The 24,079-nt window shown below is 41.8% G+C and overlaps 2 protein-coding genes and 1 long non-coding RNA gene across 6 annotated transcripts in view; 2 read left to right on the forward strand and 1 right to left on the reverse strand.

Annotated features, from left to right (window-relative positions):
* Positions 1-19,537, forward strand: part of LOC123508347 (heterogeneous nuclear ribonucleoprotein R-like) — a 55,026-nt gene extending 35,489 nt beyond the window's left edge. For 2 of the 3 annotated variants that reach the window (XM_045261979.1, XM_045261981.1), the window contains exon 13: positions 6,947-7,153. In XM_045261979.1, coding sequence (XP_045117914.1) covers positions 6,947-6,964 — 18 coding nt within the window. In that variant the 3' untranslated portion in view covers positions 6,965-7,153. Of the gene's footprint in view, positions 1-6,946; positions 7,154-18,888 lie in introns of those variants that run through there. The other variant, XR_006675925.1, reaches the window with a different exon arrangement.
* LOC123508349 lies at positions 1,188-5,739 on the reverse strand. 2 transcript variants are annotated; one of them, XR_006675928.1, is made up of 3 exons: positions 5,688-5,739; positions 1,506-1,645; positions 1,188-1,336 (listed from the first exon to the last, which is right to left on the reverse strand). It is a non-coding gene; the product is annotated as an uncharacterized LOC123508349 (long non-coding RNA). The 2 variants fall into 2 exon arrangements; XR_006675927.1 differs by lacking the exon at positions 5,688-5,739 and having other exon boundaries at positions 1,506-1,816.
* LOC123508346 (facilitated trehalose transporter Tret1-like) overlaps positions 19,443-24,079 on the forward strand; it is a 14,458-nt gene continuing 9,821 nt past the window's right edge. Inside the window, exon 1 of the mRNA XM_045261968.1 lies at positions 19,443-19,934. Coding sequence (XP_045117903.1) covers positions 19,443-19,934 — 492 coding nt within the window. The remainder of the gene's footprint in view (positions 19,935-24,079) is intronic.

Consider the following 24,079-nt stretch of genomic DNA (forward strand, 5'->3'; position numbering starts at 1 on the left):
AACATTTTCTGAGTTATGATATAGCCTTTAGATATGTGACATTATCAAGGAATGTTATGTTCTTAATTAAGTCGATGATCGTGTGTGTGTGTGTGTGTGTGTGTGTGTGTGTGTGTGTGTGTGTGTGTGTGTGTGTGTGTGTGTGTGTACACTTCCCCCCCATGCCTCACACTTCGTCCCTTAGAGAATAAGTTTGAATATCTCTCTCTCTCTCTCTCTCTCTCTCTCTCTCTCTCTCTCTCTCTCTCTCTCTCTCTCTCTCTCTCTCTCTCTCTCCCCCCCCCCCCCCCGTTCCGCACCTGGCACAGTGCCGCGCTAGGGGAGGGACAGACAGACATGGGGACACTCCCTGAATTCTTCTCCCTCTTATCGCGTTTACATGTTTACGTTCAGAGAGAGAGAGAGAGAGAGAGAGAGAATATTATGTGCCCGAGGATTAAGAATATTACTGATAAGACATTATATTATGAGAGAGAGAGAGAGCGAGTTTCCATGGTTACGTCTTATCTTGTCTCCCTGGCATGTCTGACCTACTGTGTGCACGTTACGTACACACACACACACACACGTGCCTTTATCAACTCACATTTTCATCGTCCCACGTACGTCCCATACCAAGAAGAATAAAGTGTGTGTAGATGGGAAAGGGACTACAGAAAGGGCACGTCTAGAGTGGAAGGTGTGGGTTATTACAATTAATTTTGTGGTTACTAGATTTTCTTCACTGTTACCTTCTTCCTCTTCCTCTTCCTCTGTTGTGTCGTGTCCTGTAGAGGTTTATTTAAATTTACACAAGTCTTTTAAGGTGTTTTTACAGTTCAAGAGGCAGAGTGACAAGATTTCTACATTATTAACTGAAGAAACACTCGAAGGAAGGAGAGAAATAATTATCTCTTTTCTTCACCATTACTCTTTCTCTCACCTCTTCCTCTTCCATTTCTCGTGTTTTATGTTCCCCTCTCTCCTCCCATTCGCCTGCTTGTTTTCTTCTTTTACTTTTCTTGATAATTTGTGTTGAAGGGTAAGGAAATAAATTTTAAATATATAAAAAGCGTAATGGATTTTAAAAGGAGAAAGTTTAAGTTAAGGGAATAAATTTAAAGCATTATACAGGGTGTCCCGCGGGTTAAGGTACATACGCAGGGATTGATAGTTCAAGTGGATTTGATTAAAAAATACTCTATTAACATATGCTGTTTTTTGCTTTATTTAGTTAAAAATTGAAGGTGAAAATAGCGATGACGTGTGTTGCGGGAACCGCTTGGGCAGAATGGAGGAGGAGGATCAGCAGCAGCAGCAGCAGCAGCATTAGGATGCCGCCGTGTGTCGCTGTAACCTGTAATATCAAGATAATGTGTACAATGCAAACACCCAAATACCTACAAAAACTATTCAAAGATGAGATTATTATTTTTGTTGGTTTATAAATGGAAAGAATGTAGCCTACATTAAACATAACACAGCGTTATTTTATTACACCGATTTATTCGTACTTGGCAACTCACCACAGCTGGCCAGAGTCTCCTCGCGATGAGTTCCCGCGCTTGTAAATTAATGTCAAGGCTCACAAGCCTCCTGTCATGTGTTCCTGCGTCCTTTAATATTCAAGGCTCACAAGCCTCTTGTCATGATGTGTTCCCGCATCCTGTAAATGTCACAATTAAGACATTATTTAAGTTTTCTAACATTATTCAATTTCGTTCATGACAAGAGGCTTGTGAGCCTTGAATATTAAAGGACGCAGGAACACATGACAGGAGGCTTGTGAGCCTTGACATTAATTTACAAGCGCGGGAACTCATCGCGAGGAGACTCTGGCCAGCTGTGGTGAGTTGCCAAGTACGAATAAAACGGTGTAATAAAATAACGCTGTGTTATGTTTAATGTAGGCTACATTCTTTCCATTTATAAACCAACAAAAATAATAATCTCATCTTTGAATAGTTTTTGTAGGTATTTGGGTGTTTGCATTGTACACATTATCTTGATATTACAGGTTACAGCGACACACGACGGCATCCTAATGCTGCTGCTGCTGCTGCTGATCATCCTCCTCCATTCTGCCCAAGCGGTTCCCGCAACACACGCCACCGCTCTATTTTCACCTTCAATTTTTAACTAAATAAAGAAAAAAAAAACAGCATATGTTAATAGAGTATTTTTAATCAAATCCACTTGAACTATCATATCCTTGCGTATGTACCTTAACTCGCGGGATATCCTGTATATATATATATATATATATATATATATATATATATATATATATATATATATATATATATATATATATATATATATATATATATATATATATATATATATATATATATATATATATATATATATATATATATATATATATATATATATATATATATATATATATATATATATATATATATATATATATATATATATATATATATATATATATATATATATATATATATATATATATATATATATATATATATATATATATATATATATATATATATATATATATATATATATATATATATATATATATATATATATATATATATATATATATATATATATATATATATATATATATATATATATATATATATATATATATATATATATATATATATATATATATATATATATATATATATATATATATATATATATATATATATATATATATATATATATATATATATATATATATATATATATATATATATATATATATATATATATATATATATATATATATATTTTTTTTTTTTTTTTTTTTTTTAAGGGGTGTGTAGAGAGCAAGTGAAGTTTAGGGAGTGGAGTAGAGTAGTGTATGTGTGTAAAGGAGGGAAGGAGTGGAGTTTGTGTCGTGTAGAGGGAAGAGAAGTGGAGTTTGAATAGTGTAGAGCAGTGGTTCCCAAACTATCTTACCTGACGCCCCCTTCTTGCTTCCAGTAGACCCGAACGCCCCCCCCTCCCACTTCCTCTTTTGCTCATGTGAACTTATTTTATTTTATTGCATCTATTTCTTAGCATTGTTCAAGAAAACAGATCTCTGTTTGTATTAAATTTTAATAATGAAAGCCACTCAAACAAATAATAGTACATTCCAGAGAGACATTTTGATTTTATTATTCTTATAATCTATTAAAACATATTTTTTAGCAGATGACTTCACGCCCCCCTTGAATTCTCTTTACGCCTCCCTAGGGGGGCGCGCCCCCCAGTTTGGGAACCACTGGTGTAGAGGGAGGAGGAGGAGTGGAGTTTGGGTGGTGTAGAGGGAGGAGGTGTGGAGTTTGTGTCGTGTAGATGGAGGAGTGGAATTTGGGTCGTGTAGAGGGAGGAGGAGTGGAGTTTGGGTGGTGCAGAGGGAAGAGAATGAATTTTGAATAGTGTAGAGGGAGGAGGAGTAGTGGAGTTTGGGTGGTGTAAAGGGAGGAGGAGTGGAGTTTGTGTCGTGTAGAGGGAGGAGGAGTGGAGTTTGTGTCGTGTAGAGGGAGGAGGAGTGGAGTTTGGGTCGTGTAGAGGGAGGAGGAGTGGAGTTTGTGTCCCATTATTGATATCTAAGCTCAGTACATTATTATTTTTAAAGGACACCTGAGATCGTCGGGGACATGGGCATGCAGTACATGAAATGGCCAGTGTGTACAAGAGTGCTCAGTACGAAAGGATATTTTTAAAAAGTGTCCTATAAAATTTTAAGTACAATTGAGATCAAAGCATAACTAAAAGGTTCCGCCGTGGTACAGTGGAACCATGCGTGCTTTGAGGTCCGAAGGGTCTCCAAGCGCACGGGTTCGAATCCTGTCCACTGTCCGAGTGTAGGTTGGGCTTCCTCACTCGGGGCAAGGGTTTCCTAGCGAGTAGGTTTTGAGATAGGAGGTGCCACAAAAAGCATCATCTCCTTTAGCCCATAAATTCCCGTGAAAAAGTCACATGGTAAAAAAAAAAAAAATTAGATTAATTTATTACACTCGGATGCAACTCGTGCCTTATGTGATATATTAGATAATCAACACTATATAACAACTATTCATGACCGAATACCTACTTTCTATTTAGAATAGAATATGAAAATACCTTTTATTTACATCATATTCTCAGTCTTAGATTAGCAAAAATCGTCAAATATTCATGTAACTCTTGAATTTAATTATCCGAGGAGCGATGGTATTTATATACTTTTCTCTCTTAAAATGCCCTCGGAAGAATGCATGGAAGCATCAAAGGTTGAAGAACACTGGTGAGGAAGAGAGGGAGGAAGTATGGCGTCTGTGTAGCGGTGTCGCGTAGAGGGAAAGGGTGAGTGTTGGGGGTCGGTGGTGGTATACTGCGTTGTTTACTGGTGGCGGAACAAATCCTGGCACCTTACACCTCACGGCCGCGGCGATGTTAGGTCACACAGCCGACCAGATCGTCTTTACGAATTAGAAACAAGGTGCGAAGTAACCTCACTTTTATTACTTTTTTTTATATCATTATACAGGTAGAAATTCTCTCTCTCTCTCTCTCTCTCTCTCTCTCTCTCTCTCTCTCTCTCTCTCTCTCTCTCTCTCTCTGTGTGTGTGTGTGTAATTCACCTCGGTCGTCTGCTGGTCACCCAGCCAGTCTTCTCCGTAACGGAGAAGGCTCAGAGCTCAAAGACCGATCTTCGGGTAGGACTGAGGTCACATCACACACAACACACACCGGAAAAGCGAGGCCACAACCCCTCGAGTTACATCCCGTACCTATTTACTGCTAGGTGAACAGGGGCCACACATTAAGAGGCTTGCCCATTTGCCTCGCCGCTTACCGGAACTCGAAACCGGCCCTCTCGATTGTGAGTCGAGCGTGCTAACCACTATACTACGCGGTGTGTGTGTGTGTGTGTGTGTGTGTGTGTGTGTGTGTGTGTGTGTGTGTAATTCACCTCGGTCGCCTGTTGGTCACCCAGCCAGTCTTCCCCATTACGGAGCGAGCTCAGAGCTCATAGACCGATCTTCGGGTAGGACTGAGACCACAACACACTCCACACACCGGGAAAGCGAGGCCACAACCCCTCGAGTTGCATCCCGTACCTATATATTTACTGCTAGGTGAACAGGGGCCACACATTAAGAGGCTTGCCCATTTGCCTCTCCGCACCGGGAGTTGAACCCGGGCCTCTCGATTGTGAGTCGAGCGTGCTAACCACTACACGCGTGTGTGTGTGTTAATATTTTGCGTCTAAGCGTATTTTGAATGCATGAGAGTGCAGCAGGTTTGAATCACGAGAACCTGGTAGTACCACATAATTCGTAAATTCTTCAGCGTGTTGTCTTTCTTGTCTTAACTATGTACGACAGGTTGTGCGTAGTGGAAGTGACACAGGTGTTCAGGGATGTTTTCGTGATTCTAGTGATAAATTAACAAATATCTCGTTTCACTATTGCGAAGAAAACATATGGGAGAACCCAATTTATCAGCTCTGTGACCGAACCTTTCTGAAAACTTAACTACCTCTTAATTGAAACACTATCTTCCGTGTAGCATCGCAAATTGTGTGTTCCGACTAGTAGTTTGCAGACAAGACTGCACGCGCCGTAGAGTTAAGCTGAGGCCTTGAACTGTTATGATCCCCACCGTGGAAAGGCGCAGAGCTGGCGTACAAAGCGTTGTCTAACCGGTAGCGAGTGTAAGTCATGTACAGTCTGTGCCTTAATGCTGCTAACCTTGAAACAGGAGGAGTGGTGCCAACTCTCTGTCTGCCGTCAGTACTACAATAAGACTGCGGGAAATGGTGACGCACAGTATTCCTAATCTCCATTTTTTTTTTTTTTTTTTTTTTTTTCTAGCGCGGCAACAGCAGAGTGAAAGTCTTGTGAAGTAGCCCCAAGCCGCAACCGCTGATAACTGTGTCCCGTGCTCGAAGTGAAGTAATAAGGAACAGATGTGTGGATGTTTCGTAACATGATCTCATTTGTTTCTCATTGGGATTTAAAGGCGGTGTCGGTTTCAGGGAATGGCTGCAACACTTATAGCTTTAACAAGTGAAATATCTTGCGTTTCACGACTCGTCAGTTGTTTAGAATTGAGCAGTTCTGCTTTGTTTTCCTTGAGAAGAGGAGAGAGGAGATATTGAAGAACACTTTCATGATAATCAACGAACTGGTTTTTATGTATTTGTATTTCCTATCTGGTTCCGCTTTATTCGAGACGATGAAGTGGATGAGAACTGCTCCGCGACAGTTACACGTACTAGGAAGAGCGGCGGGACGCGTGGGCGCCGTATGGGTGTGTATGGAGAAGACGGTAGTGTTCCGCGACCAAGGTTTCAACCCTGAGACCCTCAAGGCTCCGGCACGCTGCCCAAGGACCTGCTGCCACTCACTTAGAAGTACCTGACACGTCCCCTTCCGTAGTGACTATATGTGGCTGCACGCCGCTCATGCCTCCCTGCTTTTGGTAAGATCACATATAATGCTCCTCTCCAGCTGCTCACGCGTTGCCTCATCCTGCTTCATTTGATTGCGTGTATGGATCCACACTCACGTATCACAGGCACCGCACGCCAACTCTTTCATTGGGAAAATTAACTTTCTCGGATAAATGAAGGCCCGTTGTTGATATAAAGTAATAAAACGAATACTGGCATTAATTAGATAAAGTCAGTCAAGAAAAGGTGTTTTTATGAATGTTAGTTTTTATTCAACTAGAATATGAGTTAGTCCCTTGAACCATTGTTCCCAGTGTTGCCACACACTCACAAAAGGGTGCGGCTTTCCTCCCAGCAATCCAAGTGCAACAACAACACTAAAAACACTAATATCACGAATTGCGGCACTTCCTGGCTAGGGGATGAAAGGGCGACACGGTATAGCAGAGTTTGTTTGTGCTGCTGTTGTCCACGTGTGCCAAACCAGTGACAGCGTCTGCTGAGGCGGCGCTCTCAAATGTAAAGACAGTCAATGCTGCAAATTTTCCGTTACAGAACACATCTCAGAAGTGAGTTCTCCATGCGAGCGTGGACATAACGAGGTTAGCGGACGTGACTGCCCAGTGCGCCGAGAAGGAAGAGAAGCAGGAGGAAAGTGAGGGAATTATCGTAGATGAGAAATAAGGAAATGACCTGGTCTGTGACGTACTTCTGTCTCCTGCCTCCGTGACCTAGCGCACGTCAACACACACACTCCATATGGTAATAACCGGTGTTCCTTTAGAGGTGTATAGTGTGATGCACAAATAGAACATCAGTCTTGAGATGTTCTGTAATTCACTGTTACGTTCATAATTTTGTGGTGACGTACTTCAGTCTGCGATCTTGCACGGTGGAAATTAAAAGTTTATATATATATATATATATATATATATATATATATATATATATATATATATATATATATATATATATATATATATATAGAGAGAGAGAGAGAGAGAGAGAGAGAGAGAGAGAGAGAGAGTAAACGCATTAACTTACCAATGTAAATAAATGATATCGATGAGTATACTACTACTACTACTACTACTACTACTACTACTACTACTACTACTACTACTACTACACTACTACCACCACCACCACCCAGCTCCTACTACTACTACTACTACTGCTACTACTACTACTACTACTACTAGCTAGTACGTATACTACTACTACTACTTATACTACTACTACTACTACTACTAATAATAATAATAATAATAATAATAATAATAATAATAATAATAGTAGTAATAATAATAATAATAATAATAATAATAATAATAATAATAATAATAATAATAATAACAATAATAATGAAATTGACAACAATAATTCCAACGCCACCAGCAACAATAAAAGTAAAACAGTACATAAATAATAAATCTAAACTGAACAAACTCAAACACAATCGTACATTTTCAACACAATGGTATATTTCCAATACAATCGTACATTTTCAACACTGGTACATTTTCCAACACAATCCTACATTTTCAACACAATGGTACAGTACATTTTCCAACACAATCGTACATTTTCAACACAATGGTACATTTTTAACACAATGGTACTGTACATTTTCAACACAATGGTACATTTCCAACACAATCGTTTATTTTCAAGACAATCCTACATTTCCAACATAATCGTACATTTTCAACACAATCATACATTTCCAACACTGTCGTACATTTTCAACACAATCGTATATTTCTAACACAGTCGTACATTTCCAACACAATCGTACATTTCCAACACTATCGTACATTTTCACCACCATAACGATCTAAATTACTAAAATCACCAAACACAACCGAAAACAATAAACGAGACAATTAACGATCATAAACAAAATTAATAAGAATGAGTCCAAACCAGCAAGGATCCTGTTTTACACGTATCTTTCCAACACTTTAGCATTCCAGTCTTCCTGCGCTTCCCTCGCGTTTCCTGTTGCATGAAAATAACGCGGTTCAGTGGCGTGGCTAAGCAAGTATGTGGTGGTGGGAGGGGGGCAGGGAATGGATGGAAAGACAAGCGTTAACAAGTTTTTCTTCAACAGCAACAGAAGCAACGGTAGTTATGTCCCTCGCGTCCATCACCTTATAATGTGCAACCTCCGTGTCCCTTACCATTGTGTAGGTGCATGTTCGCTGCTTGGTAGAAGTTGGGGGTGTGAAATCTTTTATTTCTTTCTTTATTTTCAGCTTCTTATTTTAATTTTTATCACTTTGTTTTATTTATCCATTTATATAACTTATTTTATTTATTTACTTATCAATTTTTATTTATTTATTTATATTTTATTTTATTTATTTATAAATTTTATTTATTTATTTATTCATTTATTTTCATTATTGTTTTTATTATCATTTATTTTATATATATATATATATATATATATATATATATATATATATATATATATATATATATATATATTTATTTATTTATTTATTTATTTATTTATTTATTTATTTATTTATTTATTTTATTTATTTTTTTTTTTTTTTTTGTCAACGCTCATACTATGTTGGGTACCTCGCTTCTCGTCCGATCAGGGAAGTTAAGCAACGTCGGGTCCGATTAGAACTTCAATGGTAGACCGCCTGGGAACACCGAATGTTGTTAGAAAAATTATTTAATTCATGTAAGAACATGTAACCACACATATCCATCCTCCCACTCAACCATCAACTCACTGGTTCACTCCATCCCATCCCTCTCCCCAACACACACACACACACACACACACACACACACACACACACACACACACACACACAGTGTAGTGGTTAGAACGCTCGACTCACAACTGGGCAAGCCTCTTAATGTGTGGCCCCTGTTCACCTAGCAGTAAATAGGTACGGGATGTAACTCGAGGGGTTGTGACCTCACTTTCCCGGTGTGTAGAGGGTGTTGTGGTCTCAGTCCTACCCGAAGATCGGTTTATGAGCTCTGAGCTTGCTCCGTAATGGGGAAGACTGGCTGGGTGACCAGCAGACGACCGTGATGAATTACACACACCGCGTAGTGTAGTGGTTAGCACGCTCGACTCACAATCGACAGGGCCGGGTTCGAGTCCCGGCGCGGCGAGGCAAATGGGCAAGCCTCTTAATGTGTGGCCCTTGTTCACCTAGCAGTGAATAGGTACGGGATGTAATTCGAGGGGTTGTGGCCTCGCTTTCCCGGTGTGTGGAGTGTGTTGTAGTCTCAGTCCTACCCGAAGATCGGTCTATGAGCTCTGAGCTCGCTCCGTAATGGGTAAGACTGGCTAGGTGACCAGCAGGCGACCGAGGAGGTGAATTACACACACACACACACACACACACACACACAGTAGTTCTTTCTTTTCATTTCTTTTAATCTATCTTATCTCTAGTCACGCATTGCGAGTCAGTTCACATCCTGGTCGTTCTCTATTGGTCTTTTTGTGCACACTTGCCACACGCGTCTCCCAAACACAATTTATCTTAGACTGATAAAGGAAAATTATATAACACAGAGCAAAATGCTCTCTCTCTCTCTCTCTCTCTCTCTCTCTCTCTCTCTCTCTCTCTCTCTCTCTCTCTCTCCAGGAATTGGCCTCAAATCATTGCCTACCGTCGTATTATGTATTCATCTGGTACACAAATTCTTATTGGAACTTTCCTAGAGAGTGGGCGTGAGTGTTCTTGCGTTACAGTAAGTAAGAGCAACTGTTTGATTAAGAGAGAGAGAGAGAGAGAGAGCGAGCCTTCCCCTTCATCCAAGGTCTATGGCTGCTCTTCTTAAGACTCTATCTCTCTTAAAGATCGTGGGAACCCAAAACACGACGGTGCCTTCATAATGAGTGCTATTAATCCTGTGTGAGGCGACCACTAGCTGCCCGCCTTTCCTTTCTTATTCATCTGCATGTTAAAGATGATTTATGTCCTTGATGTTGTTGACTTTTATTTCATATAGAGAATGACACAATATTATTAACAGGTACTAAAAAAAAAAAACTTTATCTGCACAGCTGGTTTTGTTATCGCGGGACCATGAGGCAAGTGTTTGTATACTCTTGGGGGATTTGGCAGTGACAGAAGTGACCTTCAAGGTTGTTTACAGACTCTAAGTGAAGGTGCCACGAGGCGGGGAGGGGTAAAAGGCATGGGGAAGGGGAAGGGAAGGAGCCGCACCCACGCTGAATAAAAAGCATTTAATCTTTCGTGTGCCAGGATGTGGTTGTTCTGATTGACTCATTCGTGACGCTTGCCTCGCTGGCCAGTACTCCCACTAGGACTAGGTGGACGTTCTTGTTGGTGATCGCGTCTTAAAGGAGATCTTTATTTGCACGGCACTGCTGCGTCACCTATCCACCACAGCGCCCGGAGGTCAGTGCGCAGTTTATAGGAGAAGCCCATCACAAGGCGCTTGTGTTGGTTCTCACACTGCCACTAGTTTTGAATCTAATTAATGTACAGTAAGATGCTGACCTAACTCTGCTTCTTTGGTGTGCTTTGCATATTAAATTATGAATAGTGGGCAGCCACGAGGCGACGCATCCTGCGGGAAGGCCGAGACCCACCCACACCAATGTTGACACGTTTTTGTCTAAGCAGAGAAACAAACAATTTAAAAGAATTGCTTATTTTGTGAGACTGTTGTGACCTCCTTCATTTATTCAAGGGCAATGTAACAGACCATATTGTTATTATAATTTGAGACAAATATGCCACGAAGCTAAATGAAGGGAAGAGCTGCATCGTCTGGCTCACTCAGCTCATTGCACATCATATGTGTTAGTGGTGAGGTAAACAATTTAATTATGAACACAAAAAAAATCAGCAAGCATCACAAGTTTGCTGATGAAAGACCACGTGAGACTAAGAGTATCACAGCACCTTTTATCCCTTTTGCTTTTTTGTTTTATTCATCTCCATCTTCACCCTTTGGCGCCATCGTCACCTTGCACTGACTCACTTTACAAATCATTCGTTGTGTTTGTTGTCATCATCGCCTCGCTTGCAAACACTACTATAAGAGTTAGATACTTGTGTTCACTGTCCTGTCTTCCCTCTTAAGTGTTTCACTCAGTTTATACGGAGAGCCACGTGCTGGCAACACTGCCAAGAGTCAGCTGATATTTGTTTACGTTGTGGCGCGCCAGCCTGGAGGACGGTCTACTCTCAAAATAGCCCCCAAAATATCCTGCCAACAGTTTCCCTCTCATTCCAACTTTTACTGACAAGGTGAGTAACCCTGGCAAGCACAAGTGTGTCTTACCAGTGACCTGCGAAGATTTCGACAGTGAAGCAGAGAATGCCCCTCAAACCAACGATGTACAGCGAAGATAAGCGATGCGTCATGTTTTGGTTACAGCGTGCTTCTCTGTTTCTATTTTTTGCTCTCTCTCTCTCTCTCTCTCTCTCTCTCTCTCTCTCTCTCTCTCTCTCTCTCTCTCTCTCTCAAAAGCACATATTTTCTTGCTCTTTTAATTATCTATCTTTAATGTTTCTTTTGCTGCTGATTCCCATTGATAATTCTCTCTCTCTCTCTCTCTCTCTCTCTCTCTCTCTCTCTCTCTCTCTCTCTCTCTCTCTCTCTCTCTCTCTCTCTCTCTCTCTCTCAAAAGCACATATTTTCTTGCTCTTTTAATTATCTATCTTTAATGTTTCTTTTGCTGCTGATTCCCATTGATAATCTCTCTCTCTCTCTCTCTCTCTCTCTCTCTCTCTCTCTCTCTCTCTCTCTCTCTCTCTCTCTCTCTCTCTCTCTCTCTCTCTCAAAAGCACATATTTTCTTGCTCTTTTAATTATCTATCTTTAATGTTTCTTTTGCTGCTGATTCCCATTGATAATTCTCTCTCTCTCTCTCTCTCTCTCTCTCTCTCTCTCTCTCTCTCTCTCTCTCTCTCTCTCTCTCTCTCTCTCTCTCATATGTTTCTGCTCTTTTAATTATCTCTCTCTCTCTCTCTCTCTCTCTCTCTCTCTCTCTGCACTGATTACCTCGCGTTTATCTGTCTTTTATCAGATGACTTAAGAGTATCGAGACAACATTAGTAGAAGGGTAAGGTTGTCAGAGCGACGCGTCTAACAAATCGTTAACTATTGCAACACCCGCTTATTGATTCACGCAGAGAGAGAGAGAGAGAGAGAGAGACGTTTTATGCAAACAGAACGGGTCATTGATATCGGATTCATGTGTATACTATAGTCTCTCTCTCTCTCTCTCTCTCTCTCTCTCTCTCTCTCTCTCTCTCTGTCTCCGGGATTGCGCAGGAAGGGAGAGCAGAAGGAAAAAAATTGCTCTCTCTCTCTCTCTCTCTCTCTCTCTCTCTCTCTCTCTCTCTCTCTCTCTCTCTCTCTCTCTCTCTCTCTCTCTCCAGGATTGCGCAGGAAGGGAGAGCAGAAGGAAAAAATTGCTCTCTCTCTCTCTCTCTCTCTCTCTCTCTCTCTCTCTCTCTCTCTCTCTCTCTCTCTCTCTCTCTCTCTCTCTCTCTCTCTCTCTCTCTCTCTCTCTCTCTCTCTCTCTCTCTCTCTCTCTCTCTCTCTCTCTCTCTCTCTCTCTCTCTCTCTCTCTCTCTCTCTCTCTCTCTCTCTCTCTCTCTCTCTCTCTCTCTCTCTCTCTCTCTCTCTCTCTCTCTCTCTCTCTCTCTCTCTCTCTCTCTCTCTCTCTCTTTCACACACACACACACAACGCAGACACTTTACGCAGTTAGCTATGCAAATGTCTTCTTGACGTCATTAGTTTACTCGTTAGGGCCTTTAGCTGCACTTACATCATTTAACTCCTTTTTTCTTCCTTCTCTCTTCTTTCCTTCAGCCTCGTGCAGCACACCATTATCCTTCCCCGCTACTCTCTCTCTCTCTCTCTCTCTCTCTCTCTCTCTCTCTCTCTCTCTCTCTCTCTCTCTCTCTCTCTCTCTCTGTTTAGCGGAGACAAGTGAAGAGCATGAGATGAAGACAAAGTAAAAAGAGGTTTAGAGAAGGAATGGAGAGACAGAGTAATGAAGGAGAAAGGGAAAATAAAAAAAAAGAATATCAAATTGAAAGCAATAGAGGGAAGAAAAGTTAACTGTGACCTTTCTTATACCAATATATAAAAAAAATAATTCATGTTTATTTTAGTCTTTTTTTCTATTAATCTATATATATATATATATATATATATATATATATATATATATATATATATATATATATATATATATATATATATATATAATATTTCTTCTAGTTAATCTTCGAGGTAAAGTGTGCATATTGGAGAATTCAGGAAAGTTATTGTGCGAGGTTGACTATGTACGTTTTAGAAATTATATGTACGTTTATTTGTTTTTATTTATCCATTTATTAGAATTTGTTCGTTTGTTTATTAATTTTTCTTTATTGAGTCCATCTTTCGTCGTGTTCGTTTATGTTGACGAGACGAGGCATTACTGGTGCTATTATTGAGTTATGATTATAGAAGTGTGCTAATAATATTCCTGTTGGTGTAACAATGATAAAGTTAATAATGATAATGATTGTGACGAAACATGTTATTACTAATTTTAGATGAAGGTTCTGCTGATATCAGTGAAGTTACATGTATTACGTTAAATAAATGTCGCAATTCTTTCTTGGTGTTAATAATGATGGAACTAATAATGGTAATGAGTATTACTAATGACAAATGTGACGAAACATGTGGAGTAAACTGCGATGATATTATTTTCTGTTTTATTTTGAATTTAGATAAGGGTGCTACTAATATTACTTTTGGTAACAATTCTAATGAAACTAGTAATAATAACAATAATTATAACCGTGACAGAGATGGTGATCGTGTTGGAAGTGATGGTGATGATGGTGATGATGATGACAAAAGTGTTTCAGATCCTTAAAAGAAAAATAGAAAAGTATGTAAGTAATGAAAGCAATAATAATATATAAAAGAAAGCAGAACGCAAAACAATCCAGTTCTTTCCAGTTTCTCTCTCTCTCTCTCTCTCTCTCTCTCTCTCTCTCTCTCTCTCTCTCTCTCTCTCTCTCTCTCTCAGCGTGCTATTAGTTGTGCATAATAGAATAATAATATTTTTTTCGTAAACACACACACACACACACACACACACACACACACCGCGTAGTGTAGTGGTTAGCACGCTCGATTCACAATCGAGAGGGCCGGGTTCGAGTCCCGGTGCGGCGAGGCAAATGGGCAAGCCTCTTAATGTGTGGCCCCTGTTCACCTAGCAGTAAATAGGTATGGGATGTAACTCGAGGGGTTGTGACCTCGCTTTCCCGGTGTGTGGAGTGTGTTGTGGTCTCAGTCCTACCCGAAGATCGGTCTATGAGCTCTGAGCTCGCTCCGTAATGGGGAAGACTGGCTGGGTGACCAGCAGGCGACCGAGGAGGTGAATTACACACACACACACACACACACACACAACACACACGTTATATTTTCAGCTCTGAAGTTATATTGGACGTTAATTACATACAAAAAATAAAATGTACTGTATGTATGTCTTATTTGGATGTCCATAAGTAGTGATGTTGACAGTGGGCTCGTCTCTCTCTCTCTCTCTCTCTCTCTCTCTCTCTCTCTCTCTCTCTCTCTCTCTCTCTCTCTCTCTCTCTCTCTCTCTCTCTCTCAAGGCCAGACAATAGGGGAGTACACACCGCCCATGCTCCCGCCGAAGCACAAAGGGAAGGGGGCGGGAAGGTAGCTGGCCAACGTTCAATGGACTAGATGTTTCTTGGCCTCTGCCGCCCCTGCCACCTTGGACGGCCAGGGTGAAGGTTGCAAGGAGGGGAGATGAGAGAGAATGCCAATTTTTGCTTCAGGTGACGCTACGGAAAGATTGATTAAGAATATAGGAGTAAGAGTAAGAGAACGTCTATCTGTCTTTTTTTTCTTTTGTTCATAATAGGTAGCAGAGGATAATAACTACAACCATTTCAAAGTCTATTTTTCTCTCTAAGTTTTTTTCCTCCCTATTTTCTGCTTTTGTTGTTGTAGAGAATGATAATCACAAAAACTTAGCTTTTGAAAAGGAAGTTTAGAACGGCAAAGAAGCGAGGGTTAGAAACAAAAGGATGAGTTATTCTTTATTGTTATTATTAAGCCTGCTTATTGAAATTCTTTGATCATAGGAGTGGACGACTTATGTGTCAGTATCAGTATTAGAGCTCCAGCTAAAGGACAAAGGAACGGAATTTAGAAGTACAAAAAGAATGAGTTATCTTTCTTTATTTTTATTATCAATCTTGCATGTTACATTATGTACGAACGACTTACGTGCCAGAATCAACAACTATTAAATTTAAGAGAAGTTTTTAAATGGGGACAAACAAATAGAGATCAGGAAAAACATCGATATATATATATATATATATATATATATATATATATATATATATATATATATATATATATATATATATATATATATATATATATATATATATATATATATATATATATATATATATATATATATATATATATATATATATATATATATATTACGAATTTTGGTTGCTAAAATTATGTAGAGAGGAGTTAGATGTCAGAAGGAACAACATCCACAGGGAAGTTTGAAATGGACAAAGAAGACAAAAGTTCTATTTTTTATCGATATTATTAATCTTACACGTTGAAATTTTATATTCATGGAAAGGGCGAATTAGATTAATTAACAACACCTATAAGACCTTCGACCAACTGGTGAGAGGGAATTAAAAGAACAAAATAATGATAGGAAAAAGACAAATTGTTGTTCCATTATTATTATTAATCTTTTATGTTGTGGTTCTGTGTGAAAGAGTTAAGTTCCAGAAGAAATAAATATCTGTCGACTTCAGCTAAAGAAAGGGAGTTTAGAATGGAGAAAGAAACGAAGATTAAAAAAAAAAAAAAACCGAAGAGCTTTTTTTTATTTGTTACTTCCCTGTCTTGCATGTTAAAATCTTGTAGTCATGGGGAGAGACGAGTTACGTGCTAGAAGGAACAACACGACCACAAGGCCACGAGAGAAAGGAGAGGAAGCTTGGCAACACGTGTGCATATGTAAGGATTATGCAATGACGTACGTGTCCTCTGCGCCTTTAGTCTGCGATTGGGTGGCACGATTTTAAAAGCAGAAATTCCTGATGGTCCAGAAAAACGCGACGTTACTGATCCAAGTCCGTCTGGCCACCTGATCCACTTCAATGCACCCGATCCACTGTTCCTGTTTCTATTCATCTACCTTTCTATCTGCTTACTACCACCTCTCTCTCTCTCTCTCTCTCTCTCTCTCTCTCTCTCTCTCTCTAATGATGCCACTCGCTAGTTTGGGACTATCCAGTGGTCGCCAAGACGCCAGACACCCCCGCCGATCAGATGACAGCACCGTCCTCTAGTGCTGGTGCTGTTCGTGCAAATGTTGTTGTTGCTGCTCGCGCTGTTGCCTCTGCCCTCGCCTCCTCGTGGTGTTGACTGAGCAAACTAAACATTGAAGCAATGTCCTAGCTCATGCTGTTTTTTTTTTTTTTTGTCCTTTTTCTTTTGTTTTAGTTATACTTATGTTCTTTTATGTTATTCTTCAACAGTTTTTTTTTTTATAGATTTTTAGATGTCCTCGCTCATGTTTTTTTTCTGTTTTTTGCATATGAGACTGAAATATTTGATACCATGATAGAAACTTATGAAGTTGCATATTTTATTTATCTATTTTCTTTAACTGCTCACGTAACTTTATGATTTTTGTTGAGCCTGCTTAGTAAAACTCACGTATTGCATCGTCTTGCCTCTGATGTTATCCATTTCTCATTCTTTTTTTTTTTCTCAAGGTGTTTTCCCTTTTGTTTTCTTTTCCTTGTTTTGTTTCTCAACTTTTCTTGTTCCATCTTCATTCAGTGTAAGTTTTGCCACGCCTCTACTTTGATTCGGTAGATGTAGACTTCAAGACACTGTTTCCTCTCAGCTAAGACCAGCGCTGGAACTTGTAGTGGTCTAGGTCAGCTGAGGTGGCGGGGCAAATCTGGGAAACTGTGACATAAAGAAAAAAAGAAAGAAAAAAAAAAACACGACCAACAAGAACCACGAGAACCGATAGTGATCATTAGTTACGTGGAACAGAAAGGCAGCAGTGTGTGTGTGTGTGTGTGTGTGTGTGTGTGTGTGTGTGTTGTCGGGGAAGATGCCTTCGTGGAGCGGATCTTTCCTGCATGGTATTTCTCTTCATCACTACTTTTTTTCGTTTTCTCTTTTCTTCCAAAACTGATGTGATATTTGCATAGTTTCCCCATTGTTTTTGCTCCTCATATAGTAGTGTGTATGAGAGAGAGAGAGAGAGAGAGAGAGAGAGAGAGAGAGAGAGAGAGAGAGAGAGAGAGATTGCAGTACAGGCATCGAATCGGTTGCCAAGCATAGATCGAAAACGAATATACACGGAGATACATTTGATAAGTTAGTATGAAGTGGTAAGGGTAAAGCATTCTGAGAAGAACACGGGAAAATACCCGCTGCAACCACTGGAACTCGCCTCCTTGGTTGGGAGTTAAGGGATATCAGGGCGGGCGAGGCGAGACGGGGCGAGTTAATGATACCCACGTCCGTAACTATTCCAGTGAGACTACAAGGACCAGGATATGCGTGTGGCTAGACGTGCCCCCTGCCCTGCCACCTGTCTGTCTATCGCGTGTCTCTGTGTTTGCGTGTCGAGTTCGTAATGGTAAAGGCAGTGTATCATGATTACTATTCCTCTTTGTGTGTTTTACAGTGTGTGTGTGTGTGTGTGTGTGTGTGTGTGTGTGTGTGTGTGTGTGTGTGTGTGTGTGTGTGTGTTTGAGCGAGAGAGAGAGAGAGAGAGAGAGAGAGAGAGAGAGAGAGAGAGAGATTGCAGTACAGGCATAGAATCGGTTGTCAGGCTTTAGAATGTCAAACTGAGAGAGAGAGAGAGAGAGAGAGAGAGAGAGAGAGAGAGAGAGAGAGAGAGAGAGAGAGAGACATCAGGTATATTTCTCAGAACAGTACAAACTCCCGACACGTGAGTTATGAGTGGCCGGTTGACCTTTTTACCTGAAAATTTCCTGGTTTGTACGGACTTCTCAATTATTAACATTATCACATCATTGCGGCCACAACGCCGCCACCACACCACCACAAATATCAATACATCCAAGGTCACCAGCATTACCATTACCATCACCACTGCCATCATTCCCACCGCAGCCACCACCAGCAACTCGTTCATTACTCAAGCAACATGTGCATAACTTCCCATACAGCCTCTGCCATCTTCCCCAGCATCAGACCCACGCTACATCCGACACCCCTCTTTATCACTATAGCCAGCACCACCTTACTATTTACTATTTTCTTCCACCTTCACTAGTTCCCTTATCATCAGCACTTCTCGACACGCTCCTTTTCACTATCATTGCACCGCCATGCTCTGCACCACTGTTCATGTTTTTTTTTTTTCTTCTTTTTTTCTGTTGCCTACACAGATTAGGTGATGAAGACAACGGCGTGAGCGCTACGTCCCCTAGGCACTCATAACAGAGGACGCCCCGTCAAGAGGCACGCAGCCAGCTCCAAATTGCGGGGGACGCATGCTCACCACGAAGCACGTGTGTCTGGTGTGCTTATGGTGCCACGTGCTTCGTGTGTGACAAGGTGACGTAATATTCTTCCTCTTCGCGCACCTCGTCTCCTCCCCGCCTCCTTCCTTCCCTGCCAGCGTTGGGGAGACCCGGGAGTGTCTTCTGGCTAAAGCTCTTTGTGAGTTTTAGCTTGGTAGCGTGCGTAGAGGCAGAGGCCGGGAAATGGCAAATAAGGGGGAGGGGGGTCACATATATACCGCGCGCCCTAAACTTGGCGCTCAAAACGGGGGTAGTGGTAGCGGCAAACGGACCAGTGCAACGCGAGTCGTGTGACACCCGAGTCTCATTCGAGCTACGAGTGTGTGTGGACGTGCAGCGCCACTAACCGCGCCGCCCAGTGACAGTGTGTGAGGGAAGAGTTGACAGGGCAAGGCGTCCCTTCTCAAACAGCAGCCGCCATGGATCACGACAGAGGCAGCACGCAGCATGTCGCCTTCCACATGGAGGACATAGCCAACGTTATCAAAGAAGAGGAAGAGGAAGAGGTAGAAAAGGAAGTGGAGGAAAAGGATATTGAAGATGACGACCAGAGGACACCCTTTACGGCTAATGGTCGGCCAGGGCCTAAGGAAACAGGCGATGAGCGAGATCAGCTGCCTTTCCTCAAGGCCCGCCAAGCGCGCTACTCTGTCATCTCTGCTCCGGGTTTCACTTTGTCCTCACGGCCTTCCTTCGGCGGCATGTCTTCGAGGCCTTCCTTAGGTGGGCTTTCCTCTAGGCAGTCGTTCCAAGGGCTGTCGTCTCGTCCGTCCATGGCGTCGCTTCGGTCCAGTATTTCGAGGGTCCACAGCGAACTCTATCCTGAGCGAGGGTCCTTCGTGGCCTTCAGGTTGGGCCACTCCCTTGCCGACATCGCGCCGCTGGCCCGCAAGATGTACATCATCACACAGGTGAGTCTTGACGGGGCGCTCGCCTCCAGGTGTGGGGCTAGTTAGGCATGGCAAACATTCTGTTGTGTTTTGAGATAGCTTCTGAAGGTGTGGCGGCGAGGCGTGGCTCCTGCTGCCACGCCCGCATGCCATGTAGGTGTGAATGTCTGTCGTGGTATATTTGTTGGTGCAGGTGTGCCCCGAGTGTTCGAGATGCGCAAATGACGATGATATGGTAGCATTGGAGGCACACTTGGCACCCGTCACGCCGCCTCCACACCCTGCCACCTCCTGCTCTCCCCTCTCGACCTTCATATATACCCTCTTGCTCGCTCCCACTACCGCTATTTGTCACTTTCCACACTTTCCACCTCTCCCTTCCTCCTATCTCCTTTCATCCACTCCCGCTGCACCTCGACCCTTTGTTACGTACCCTTCACTGCCTCCACCTTGTGTCTCACCCTTTCCTCCTCATGTGGCCACAATACATCTTCACCACCACAAACAATTATATAACTATTGTTTTACATTTTTTATGACCAAAATGATGCAAATGATGTGTAAATGTGCGACCCTGAACGTGACCAGCGAGAAGACAAGGACATGCTCCTCCTCCTCCTCTTCTTCTTCTTCTTCTTCTTCTTCTTCTTCTTCTTCTTCTTCTTCTTCTTCTTCTTCTTCTTCTTCTTCTTCTTCTTCTTCTTCTTCTTCTTCTTCTTCTTCTTCTTCTTCTTCTTCTTCTTCTTCTTCTTCTTCTTCTTCTTCTTCTTCTTCTTCTTCTTCTTCTTCTTCTTCTTCTTCTTCTTCTTCTTCTTCTTCTTCTTCTTCTTCTTCTTCTTCTTCTTCTTCTTCTTCTTCTTCTTCTTCTTCTTCTTCTTCTTCTTCTTCTTCTTCTTCTTCTTCTTCTTCTTCTTCTTCTTCTTCTTCTTCTTCTTCTTCTTCTTCTTCTTCTTCTTCTCCTCCTCCTCCTCCTCCTCCTCCTCCTCCTCCTCCTCCTCCTCCTCCTCCTCCTCCTCCTCCTCCTCTTTCTCCTCCTCTTTCGTCTTAACATGTCTTATCCTCATCTTTATTACCTGTCTCTCACATCACTTCTCCCATATCACTATCACCTTCTGTTCCTCCTCCTCCTCTTCCTCCTCAGTCTGTGCTATTTATTTAATTTCTCTCCCTGTCTCTCACAAACAGCCCTTAAGGATCAAAAGGTATGTTGCTGGTTGTTCTTTCTTTGTGTTCCCTTGTGTTGTTTCCCTCATTAAGATGTAAAAAGAGGTGCAGTGGTAGGTACGTAGGTAGGGATCGAGGCAATGATAGGGAGCTCTAAGCAGGTAAAGTTCCATCTTACCTCACCTTAACGTTCCCTACCTTATCTTATCTTACCTAACCTTAGCTAATCCCACGTTTCTTTACCTTATCTTACCTCATCTAATCTAACCTAACCTCAACTCATCTTACCTTACCCTACCTTACCTTACCTCATCTTCTCTTGCTTTACCTAACCTTCTCTTGCTTTACCTAACCTTATCCTATCTTTATTTACTTGACTTTATTTAATTTCATCTAACGTAACCTAATCTAACCTAACATTAACGTGTCTATGCAGTGAACTCTTTCTTTTATTGTTACTTAATTGTTACTGTCAACACATCATTCAGTAGTATTAAAGCACCTTCCATTCCCTACATAGAGTTCTCTAAATGGCAAGTGAAGCATCAATTAGCAGTGTAAGTGTATAAACATTTTTAGTGGTGAAAGCGGTGGACAGGTTGCAACGAATGGTGATTTAGCTTACCATAATTACTCTCGTCTTGCACAACTTTCCTTCATGCACCCGTCTAGATTACAGGGAAGGCTTAGTAAGGTATGCGAGTCGATGGACTGGGTGTGTAGGTTGAAATGGAAGAAAAAATGTAAATGAACGGATAGGAGCCGGAAAAAGGCTGGGTGTGGAATGAAATGAAAGAAGAAATGTATAATAAAAAGGGGCGGAAAAAAAGTTTAGACGCGAGTTGAAAAGGAAGAAAAAAATGTAGATAAACTATGGAAAGGACGGAGAAAAACTGAGTGTAGAGTGAAATAGAAGAAGAAAAGTAGATAATTCAATGGAAATGGACGGAAAAAAGTATAGGTGCGAGTTGAAATGGGAGAAGAATAGATAAATTAATGGAAGGAGTCGGGAAATGTATGGGTGCTGGTTGAAATGGGAGAAAACATGAGTGAATGAATAGAAAGGAACGGAATAGAGTGAGTAAAAGTTAGAAAAGAGGAAAAAAATGCATGTAAATGAATTGAGGAGATGAAGTGGGTATGGGTTCAGATAAAAGAAAAAAGATGATTATACACAACAGAGTAAGTGTAGATTGTATATCCACTAGAATAAGTAATACAGGTGGACGAGTGTAGAGAAGTGTGGATAATTAAGACTGAGTGTGTGGAGATTGCAATAAAAAGAGAAAGAGAGAAAGATGAGTGGATGGATTGAAATTGAATAGAAAAAGGGTCCAAACATGAATGACAAACTGAACAAGAAACATGGATAACAATAAATACGTTCGAGTGGAAGATAAAACTGGATGAATGTAGGTGGAAGAATAAGTAAGTGGCTGAATATGTGTGTGTGTGTGTGTGTGTGTGTGTTTCACTGTTTGATCTGCTGCAGTCTCTGACGAGATAGCCAGACGTTACCCTACGGAACGAGCTTAGAGTTCATTATTTCCGATCTTCGGATAGGCCTGAGACCAGGCACACACCACACACCGGGACAACAAGGTCACAACTCCTCGATTTACATCCCGTACCTACTCACTGCTAGGTGAACAGGGGCTACACGTGAAAGGAGACACACCCAAATATCTCCACCCGGCCCCCGATCCTCTGGCTTGTGAAGCCAACGCTCTAACCACTGAGCTACCGGACTGTGTGTGTGTGTGTGTGTGTGTGTGTGTGTGTGTGTGTGTGTGTGTGTGTGTGTGTGTGTGTGTAATTCACCTCGGTCACCTGCTGGTCACCCAGCCAGTCTTCCCTATTACGGAGCGATCTCAGAGCTCATAGACTGATCTTCGGGGTAGGGCTGAGACCACATCAACTCACAGCACACACCGGGAAAGCGAGGCCACAACCCCTCGAGTTACACCCTGTATCTATTTTACTGCTAGGTGAACAGGGGCCACACATTAAGAGGCTTGCCCATTTGCCTCGCCGCTTACCGGGACTCGAACCCGGCCCTCTCGATTGTGAGTCGAGCGTGCTAACCACTACAATACGCGGTGTGTGTGTGTGTGTGTGTGTTTAGAAGTGAAGTAAAAGTTGGATAGACATATGGAAGTGGAGAAGGATTGTAGTGGGTGGATGGGTGAAGGTGTAGGGGGATGGATGTGGGCGTGTGTCCGGTTTCAGTATTACGGAGAGGGAGTGTAGGGTGGGAGGTAAGTGAGCATAACAGTATGAGTGGAAGGAGCAGGTTTGGGAGAGAGAGAGAGAGAGAGAGAGAGAGAGAGAGAGAGAGAGAGAGGGGGGGTGGTTGGTTCATTTACCTGAGTGAGACATTGATTGTCACCAGCTTACTTCCTACTTAGCACACACACACACACACACACACACCGCGTCGCAAGCGCCATCGCTACGAGGACCTGGCCCGGAGGTATGATTTCTCACCGCTTGCTGTGGAGACTAGCGGTGTGCTCGGGCCAGACTTCAGTGACTTACTGGATGATATTGGTAGAAGAATCACCCAACGCAGCGGGGAGCCTCGAGAGACAGGTTGGCTGCGGCAACGCATCAGCCTTGCTGTAGCGCGGGGCAACGCAGCTGCCATCTGCGGGCCCCATTAGTTGCCGAAAGGCCCACTATAAATCATACTTTGTACCCATATGTATAAATAGTAAAGTTGTTTTGCCTGAATGAATGCCTATGTATGTGCTTGTACGCATGTCAGTATGAAAGTAGGCACACCGCGTAGTGTAGTGGTTAGCACGCTCGACTCACAATCGAGAGGGTCCGGGTTCGAGTCCCGGAGGCGGGGAGGCAAATGGGCAAGCCTCTTAATGTGTGGCCCCTGTTCACCTAGCAGTAAATAGGTACGGGATGTAATTCGAGGGGTTGTGGCCTCGCTTTCCCGGTGTGTGGAGTGTGTTGTCGTCTCAGTCCTATCCGAAGATCGGTCTATAAGC

Source organism: Portunus trituberculatus, chromosome 24 (genome assembly GCF_017591435.1).
Source record: "Portunus trituberculatus isolate SZX2019 chromosome 24, ASM1759143v1, whole genome shotgun sequence".
Lineage (NCBI taxonomy): Eukaryota > Metazoa > Arthropoda > Malacostraca > Decapoda > Portunidae > Portunus > Portunus trituberculatus.